The following is a 9,827-nucleotide window of genomic DNA, read 5'->3' on the forward strand; positions in this document are numbered from 1 at the left end:
TCCCAGACTCCGCCCGAGTCTTCTGATATGACTTAGAAAGGAGGGAGCTGGTTGGTCAATGTTAGTAACAGACAGTTCTTTTTTGAGGTTGGTGGTGGTGAGGCCCCGTGTGTCCAATGTACTAGGAGAAAAGGATTTTAAAGGGTCAGCTCATCCATTTCAGGTATATGTGGACCTCGGGGGGCTTCTTATAAACCTTGGGGTGTCTCACTGCACCTGCTGCATTCCCCACAGGGATGGTGGGAACCCCTCATAATGGGCACAGCAAGGATACAGACCCGGGAACTCGGCACGGGGATGGTGGGAACCCCTCATAATGGGCACAGCGGGCGTACAGACCTGGGAACTTGGCACGGGGATGGTGGGAACCCCTCATAATGGGCACGGCGGGCGTACAGACCCAGGAACTCAGCACAGGGATGGTGGGAACCCCTCATAATGGGCACAGCAGGCATACAGACCCGGGAACACAGCACAGGGATGGTGGGAACCCCTCATAATGGGCAGCGGATTACCTTTAATACAACACAGCCTGTGGTCACATTGCATGCCTCCTGTTTATTCTGAGATGACAGCTGCAGCTCATAGATGATCAATGTATTTCACAGAGTGGGTTTGTTCTCAGGGGCGGACTGACAACTCATGTGTCCTTGCCCAAACTCAAAAGAGCCTATGAAAAAGGTACCAGGGGCATCTCATGGGGCCCCCTACTGACCCCAGTCCCTCGGGCAGTGCCCGAGTTTCCAAATGGTCAGTTTGCCCGTTTATTCTCCTCCACTTTGGTAGTGTAGCTGTAAACTTCGAGGACAACTCCTCCCAATCCACCAAAGAGAGAACCTGTACTGACCTCCGAGTCTGCTGCTCCCCGGGACTGTGCCAGACACCAGGGTAGTACAAGGAGCCTGAAACCAATTACCAGCCCTGTCCGTTCTGCTGACTCCGCCTCCTACCTGCTTTAGGACTACCAGTAATCATGGCCACACCGGTAAGACCCACCGAAGGACCTCCTCTTCCTTCCCATCAGCCTGATTTCAGCTGGTGAGCAGATTCGGGGACTTCTTTAAGTCATAATGGGTGTGTGTGCGTTGACGCTACACAATCTTTATTGGCACCGATCAGCCAACCCTCTATGACCACCCACCTAATATTGAGTAGGTGCCCCTTTTGCCACCAAAACAGCCCTCACCCGTCAAGGCATGGAGACCTCTCAAGGTACGTTGTGGTATGTGGCATCAAGCCGTCAGTAGCGGTTCCTCTAAGTCTTCTAAGTTGGGACCTCCATGTATCGGACTTTGTTTTTCTGGATTGGATTGAGATCTGGAGAATTTGGAGGCCAAATCAACACCTCTAAGTTGTCGTTATGTTCCTCAAAACCATTCTTGAACCTTTTTTGCAGTGTGGTAGGGCGCATGATCTTGCTGAAAGAGGCCCCTGCCATCGGGGAATACTGTTTCCATGAAGGGGTGTTAGTTGACCACCTACCGGAACATGGTTGGTGACCAAATGGTCACCAACCATGTTCAGGTAGGTGGTTAAGTAACATCCACATGAATGGCAGGAGCCAAGGTCTCCCAGCAGAACACGGCCCAAAGCATCAAACTGTCCTCTTCCTATACAGAATCCTGGTGTCTTCTCTTCCTCAGGTAAGGGACCCACCCGACCATCCACATCAGACCAGGCCACCTTCCATCGCTCCGTGGTCCAGTTCTGATGCTCACATGCCCATGGTAGGTGCTTTTTGGGGTCAGCATGGGCACCCTGACCGGTCTGCAGCTACGCAGCCCCCATACACAACCAACTGCGCTGACTGTTTTTTCTGCTGTCAAAACCTCAACTTCAGGGACAACATGTTCACTTGCCGTCTAATATATCCCACTGACAGTCACAAGCCATTGTAAGATTATTTATTTATTATTTATTGCAGCTTACCAATTCTTAGATGTGATGGCTGCATTTGTTTTGTTTTGGGGGGTTGTTCTTTTCTTCTGTTTTCATGCGATGAATTAGCAAGCAATTCTGTTGTTTTCCAAAAGAATACGCTTTCCAGCAGAACGTATCAGTTATACATGGAGACAAACCACTCAACATGGTCAAGGGTGATTAAAAATGATCAGTTTTTATTTATTCATGCAAAAAAATTTTTTTTTTTTCACCTGGTGATCCAGCCAGTAAGTCTGTTGTTTTTCTTGCAGTTACAGGGATGAAACAAACCATTTACCACTGGTGGGCGTGCTTCCAATGATCGTCTTTTATTTATGTAAAACATTTATCCCAAAAGGGAAAAAAAATGTTTGCTGTAGCCCCTCCCCCCATACACACACACACAGACACCCCACCACAACACAGACACCACCACACAGCACACCCCACCACACACAGACTCCCCACCCCACCACACACACACACCACACACACACACACACCCCCCACCACACACAGACACCCCACCACACACACCCCCCACCACACACACCCACCCCACCACACACACCCCACCCCACCACACACACCCCACCACGCACACACACCACCACACACACACACCCCACCACACACACAAACACAGACACCCCACCACACACACAGACACACACCCCACCACACACAGACACCCACACACCCACCCACCACACACACACCCACCCACCCACCCCACCACACACACTCCACCACACACAGACACCCCACCCCACCACATACACAAACACCCCCCACCCCACCACACATACACCCCACCGCACACCCCCCCACACACAGACCCCACCACATACACCATACCACACCACAAACACCCCCCACCGCACCCCCATCCACACCCCAATCCACTCACACCCCACCACACACACACTCCACCACACATACACCCCCCCCACGCACACACACCCCCACCACACATACACCATCCCACACACACTGGTGCTGTCTGCTGTGCCTCCTATTCTCACTCCTCCAGAGTTGTGTGCCACTAATACAGGAGGTGTGTTTCTGGCCACATCACCAGGTGAAAAAAGAGGGGAAAAAAGAAAAGAAAACAAATGCAGCCGTCACATCTATTAATTGGTAAGCTGAAATATATTACATTTTTTATTTTTATTATCATCGTAAAGTATAACTAAAGGCAAAACTTTTTTTTTTTTATAGTTTTGGATGGAGTGGGCAGGGACTAGAACCCCGATCAGGTCTGATTGCCGCCTGTGCCCCCGAAAGGGAGATTCCCCCTCTCTATTTGTCCCGTTTACCATTATCATTGAAAGTAAAAGAAATCCCAAAATTTGGGTTGTCCCCAAAAAAGTAATAAAGGGGAAATCTTCCAATGGGGACACTAGTTCTGGTGACTTGGTTGGGGGGGGGGGGGGGGGTCAAGGAATTCCCTTAATTTGCAGGGATATCCTCTCCCTTCCTGTTTTGCTATGGGACAGGAAGTGAAGGGAATTCCCCCGACGGGGACACAGATGCCAAACATAAAAAACTGCTCTATCAAAAAAAAAAAAATGCCTGTAGTCCTACTTTAATAACCCTTCTGTAATCACTGTAATCAGGATCTCAGCGAATACTTACCTGAACCCGATCTCGATCCAGTGCGCTCTGTCTGACAGCAGCACCTCTCACTCTCCTCACAGGACACAGAGGCTGCAGCAGGAGCCATTGGCTCCTGTTGCTGTCAATCAACTCCTATGACGAGGGTGGAGGCAGGGCAAAGTCAAGCTGTCTGTGTCTATGGACGCAGGCAGCGCAGCTCGAGACTGAGCTCACACTAGTGCCCCCATAGGAAGTGGCTTACTATAGGGGCACTAGCTGTAAAAGGAGAAGCCCGGGGGACCCCAGAAGAGGAGGTTTGGGGCTGCTCTGTATGACCTGTTTGTTATTTGGGGGGGAGGAAGTATACATATGATGAAGACAACATTTTTATGCATGTGTCAGGAGGGGAAAATGGTGACCAAACAGCAGAAGAACATGGTGTCACGCTCAGTATTGGAAAAATGTCCCCACTAAGCCCAGCTGTAGAATATCATGTCTGTGGGGCCCTGAATGGTCTATCCCATCTAATAGCCAGCAAAGGATTTCCACTATAAACTGAGCCTCTGAGTGTGACACCTCCTGGGACTTTGTAGACACAAAGAACGACCTTGGCTCAGGGTTTTCCCACAAGTTGTAGAATCCTTTCTAGGGCGCACATGGTGGCTCCTCCACATCGCTCCCCCGTGTAGCTCGTTTCACATGAGCCTTTAAGGCCATTTGGCTTGAGAAACACTTCCCACACCTGGTGCAAGCGTAGGGCTTCACCCCCGAGTGGACCCTCTGGTGACGCACCAGGTCTGAGTTGCTGACGAAACGTTTGTCGCATTCGAAGCAGGTGAAGAGCTTCTCCCTCATTCCAGAGTGGACTGTCTGGTGTCGGATGAGGTTGGATTTACTGATGAATCTCCGTCCGCAGTCGGAACAGGAATAGGGTCGTTCCCCCGTGTGAGTCCTCATGTGGCGGACCAGGTCGGAGTTAATAGAGAAGCTCTTCTCACACTCGGAGCAGGTGTAGGGTTTCTCTCCCGTGTGGACCCGGTTGTGCTTGACCAAGTTGGACTTGGTGCTGAAGGACCTGCCGCACTCGGAGCAGGGATAGGGCCGCTCACCTGTGTGGCTCCGTTGGTGCATATCAATCTCAAACTTGCTGATGAAACATTTTCCGCACTCTGAGCAGGAGAAGGGCTTCTCTCCCGAGTGAATGCGCTGGTGCTTGAGCAAGCCAGACTTGTTAAAGAAGTTTTTACCACACTCGGGGCAAGAGTTCACCTTGACCCCTGTGTGCAGGCGAATGTGCTTAGTAAGACTTTTGGTGCTGCTGTAATGCTTCCCACACTCTAGGCAAGGATATGGCTTCTCCACCATTCGACTCTGCACTCCGATGGTGGACGCCACAATATCCGTGTGTGGCAGGTGACCAGCCGCCATCTCTGTTGGTGCATCTGCATGACCACTACTCTCCCACGATTCCTCCTTAACTGTAGCAACTGAGCTGGTGGAAAAGTCACACAATTGGAGATGTCCATTGGTTGACCGTGTTTTGTCTTTCACATGAAGCATCTCCTGTGTCTGTTCTGAACTATCAATGCCTAGATCACCTTCTTCCTCTTTCATTTTAACAAATATGTATTGAGTATGGTCTACAGAGGTGGAGACATCACAGGAAGACTCATGTGGTCCTTGAGGCACCACCTCTTTGAATGGTGAAGATGTATGACGAGTAGCACCTGATGGTTTGGAAAAGTCATTGCGTGGTTGATGTTCTTCATACAAGGTCAACGTCTCACAGTCCTGCTCTGGACAAAGGGACATGAGTTGTTCCTCTGCTAAGGTGGACCTGGTGATCTGGGAGTTAACAGTGACACCATGATTTTCCTTCTTATGACCCAGTGAGGGAGACATAGAAGAATTGTATCCACCAGTTAGCAAATCTGTTGGAAAGAGAGAATAATGCTGAGGGAATGGAAGTATCCAGATAATAATACATGTATCAGAGAAGAAAAGGATTTGGTGATGAAGAACGTTTCAGGATAAGAAGCTCACGGCATGGTCCAACAACAAGATGCTTAGAGCAGAAGAGAAGAGGCCATTGTAGGGGCGCTCTAATTTGAGGGATAATGTCACCACTGACAGGAGGTGTATATGGAGGCATGAAAGGTCAAGAAGACCTTCTTGTTTATATAATCACTTATCTTACCCAGGAGGGTGATGGAATGAAGGTTCTTCATGGAGACATCCCTCGTCAGATCCCTCTGACCTTCAAAATATCGATCCTGCAGGAGGAAACAGTGACATCCTGACACCTTATAGGAACCTGACACACACAATGATACAGTCACCATCCAGACACATCCCTTGTCTGTTATTGGAGAATGTCCCAGAATTCCCGGCACCACTCACCTCTCCTGTCAGCAGGTCGACGATCTTCTGGGTGACTTTTAGGATCTTCTTGTCAATGTTTCTCTCTGGTGTCAATGAGGGAAGTAGAGGCTCCATGGTGGGGCTCTGCTTTCTGCTCAATTCATTGATGAAAGTCTTCTTTACCACGACATAGTCCTGTGGAATAAGCGGCACAGTCATAGATATCCAATGACAGGAAAACATTTCCAGAATCCTCCCCACCTCTCCGGTCAGGTCTGTGTTTTATTAATGGAGATAAGAGTGACGTCATGTGACCTCCCAGAATCCTCCTCACCTCTCCGGTCAAGTCTGTATTTTATTAATAGAGATCAGAGCGATGTCATGTGACCTCCCAGAATCCTCCTCACCTCTCCGGTCAGGTCTGTGTTTTATTAATAGAGATAAGAGTGATGTCATGTGACCTCCCAGAATCCTCCTCATGTCTCCAGTCAGGTCTGTGTTTTATTAACGGAGATACGAGTGATGTCATGTGAGCTCCTAGAATCCTCCTCACCTCTCCGGTCAGTAAGTAGAGAATCTCCAGAGTGAGGTGTAATACCCTCTCCGCCCTGTTTCTTCTGTCCTCATCCATCCTCGGGGACACAGTCACATTCTTAGTGGAGGTCTTGCTCTACCACCACCGTCTTTGCCGCCATGGTTTGGCCCAACCTTGGAGTAAAGCATACATCAGATGAGTGGACATCCTGTAGACTTTGGTTGGTGGGCATCACCAAGACCACCCCACCCCCCCTCCGACTTGCTCTGAATGTTAGCCCACAGCACATCCACTGGACCCAATCCCCCTAGGCTCAATATCAAGATATGTTTGCGTGATCGTGCCTGGAAGACAATGGAGCCACCACTGTCCCATTAGCTATCGATCTGAACCAGGGGCGGACTGACAACTCATGGGGCCCCCGGGCAATAGGGGATCATGGGGCCCCTGTGTCCTCGCCCACACTCAAACCACACCCAAAAAAGCATATGAAAGGTACCAGGAGCATCTCATGGGGCCCTTTACTGACCCCGGGCCCTTGGGCAGTGCCCGAGTTTCCCAATGGTCAGTCCGCCCCTGATCTGAACACTGCCCGGACTAGTGGTACTCAGCAACCCTCGGCCATGATTGCTACACAGTGCTGTGAAAAAGTAATTGCCCCCTTCCCTAATTCCTCTTGTTATTGCCGATACTTAGATTTCATTGCAATACTTTGAGAACATCCAAAACCCAAGATCCCTATACACACGTAGCATCATATTACCAGATCCTATACCCTTTGTACACACAATGACGTCTTTTACATCATTTTAGTTACAAGTATTTAATATCACATCTACCCACAGATCTAACAATACCCATCCCCCATATCTATAGGTTATACATTCATTATCCCATACCTCTCTGTACAATGTTTACTCTCTGAAAGCAACAAAGTAACAAAAGTCATTACCTGCTGCCAGTTGCAGCAATGGCTCCTCCCTTCCTTCCTAGTGTTCTCTACCTGTCCTCAATGGTGCCACAGCACAGTCACTGCTACACAAAGAACAAGTCTTAATAATAAAATAATTACACCCTCCTTGTTCATAAGCAATGCATTCTTGGAGTTGTAGTGCTGGGACTTGCTTGAAGCTTCCTATGTTTTGACTGTATCTGGCAGAGGGATTGCCTAAAAGGCGGAACTTTACAGACGGGATCGGGGGCAGGGGGATAGGTTTAGGAAAGGCACATCATGCCGATGAAACGCACTAAGGAAGACTTTGAAACGTATACACAGGAAATACTGATAATGCGGTGACTTCTCTCCTTTTACCGAGGTCATACAACCAATGAAGGCCGTACATGACTTTTATACATTTTTAGTTTATATATGTAATGTATGATTATTCTTAAATATAAGTACATGCACGATGCCACACTTCCGGTTTGTGTGTTCCTAAGGGAGCTGTTGTGAGTTCCACTAACCGGATGTCGCTGTGGAGGACACGCCCTCAGGACTAAGACGTGTAGACGATGGAATGCACAACCCGGAAGCCTTTGGAACGCATAACCAGAAAATACATAAAATAAAACAGTGCTTGAATTACTGAGGATATGAGACCATACGCTTAATTCATTTATCGATTTGATTTTTTTTTTTTTAAATAATACATTTATTATCATTTTTAATTATAATAAAAAATGCACAAATAATGATCAATTAACTATGATTGTAAATTATAATTAATACTATCATTGATATATGTAATGTGTAATTATTCCTAGATAAATGTAATGATTAAAATTGATCATTTTAATTATCAATTTGATATTTAATTTTGAAAAATGTAATTACACATTTATTATAATTTTTATATTACAATATAAATGCAAGATTATTACCTATATTATCATTATGATATTGTATCATAATTAATAGTAATGTGTGTGTCTATCTATCTATCTATCTATCTATCTATCTATCTATCTATCTATCTATCTATCTATCTATCTCACTATTAATTATGATACAATATCATAATGATAATATAGGTAATAATCTTGCATTTATATTATAATATAACAATTATATACCGTATTTTTCGCTCCATAAGACGCACTTTTTCCCCCCCCAAAAAAGGGGGGAAAATGTCAGTGCGTCTTATGGAGCGAATATAAAGCGGCCGGTCCGGTATTTTTGCGGCCACCATGTCAGAATACCGGGCCGGCCGCTCAGCTCTTCTCTCCTGCAGGGCCTTACCTGTTCCTCGCTCCAGCGCTGCACAGTCTTCCCGCTCTGGCTTCTGTGACTGTCTGCAGTCTCTGGTCATTCCCTGCACTGTCTGCAGTCTCTGGTCATTCCTTGTACTGTCCGCAGTCTCTGGTCATCCCCTGCACTGTGTCCGCAGTCTCTGGTCATCTCCTGCACTGTGTCTGCAGTCTCTGGTGATCTCCTGCACTGTGTCCGCAGTCTCTGGTCATCCCCTGTACTATGTCCGCAGTCTCTGGTCATCTCCTGCACTGTGTCCACAGTCTCTGGTCATCCCCTGTACTATGTCCGCAGTCTCTAGTCATCTCCTGTACTATGTCCGCAGTCTCTGGTCATCTCCTGTACTATGTCCGCAGTCTCTGGTCATCTCCTGTACTGTGTCCGCAGTCTGTGGTCATCCCCTGTACTGTGTCTGCAGTCCATTGGTTCAGAATATTTTTTTTTTCTTGTTTTTCACCTCTAAAACCTAGGTGCGTCTTATGGTCAGGTGCGTCTTATGGAGCGAAAAATACGGTATAATGTGTGTGTGTAATTATTCCTAGATAAATGTAATAAAGTTGATAATATTTACATTTTTAAATATAATTATACATTTATTATTGTTATAATAAAATACTTTAATTACGGTTGATTTACTATCATAAAATTATTATAATTATCATTGATATATATGTAATGTGTAATTATTCCTAGATAAATGTAATAATTAAAATTGATCATTTTAATTATCAATTTGCTATTTAATTTTGAAAAATGTAAATATACATTTATTATAATTTTTATTTTATAATAAAAATGCAAGATTATCTGTTAACTATATTATCATTATGATATTGTACCATAATTAATAGTGATATAATGTGTGTGTATATGTATATATGTGTGTATATATATATATATATATATAATGTGTGTGTAATTATTCCTAGATAAATGTAATAAAGTTGATAATTTTATCAATTTGATAATTATGTTTTTAAATGTAATTGTACATTTATTATTATTGTTATAATAAAATAATTAATTACAATTGATTTACTATAATACAATTATTATAATCACTGATACTACTGCGTATAATGACTCACTGTCAGCTGCCTTAGACTCCTTAGCACCCCTAACCACACATAGCATTAGACCCCGACCGCTTCAACCCTGGCAGAA

General features: G+C 45.9%; 1 protein-coding gene across 1 annotated transcript in view; it reads right to left on the minus strand.

Annotated features, from left to right (window-relative positions):
* The window catches only part of LOC149453518 (uncharacterized), a 47,710-nt gene extending 40,148 nt beyond the window's left edge, over positions 1 to 7,562 (minus strand). The window contains exons 1-5 of the mRNA XM_089688655.1: positions 7,368 to 7,562; positions 6,434 to 6,588; positions 5,920 to 6,075; positions 5,717 to 5,792; positions 4,166 to 5,450 (exon numbers count right to left, since the gene is read on the minus strand). Of these exons, the coding sequence (XP_089544781.1) occupies positions 4,166 to 5,450; positions 5,717 to 5,792; positions 5,920 to 6,075; positions 6,434 to 6,511 (1,595 nt within the window). The 5' untranslated portion in view covers positions 6,512 to 6,588; positions 7,368 to 7,562. The remainder of the gene's footprint in view (positions 1 to 4,165; positions 5,451 to 5,716; positions 5,793 to 5,919; positions 6,076 to 6,433; positions 6,589 to 7,367) is intronic.
* Between the last annotated feature and the right edge of the window lie 2,265 nt (positions 7,563 to 9,827).

This window comes from Staurois parvus, unplaced genomic scaffold, assembly GCF_062004578.1.
Source record: "Staurois parvus isolate SC_StPar_1 unplaced genomic scaffold, SC_StPar_1.0 ptg000449l, whole genome shotgun sequence".
Classification (NCBI taxonomy): domain Eukaryota; kingdom Metazoa; phylum Chordata; class Amphibia; order Anura; family Ranidae; genus Staurois; species Staurois parvus.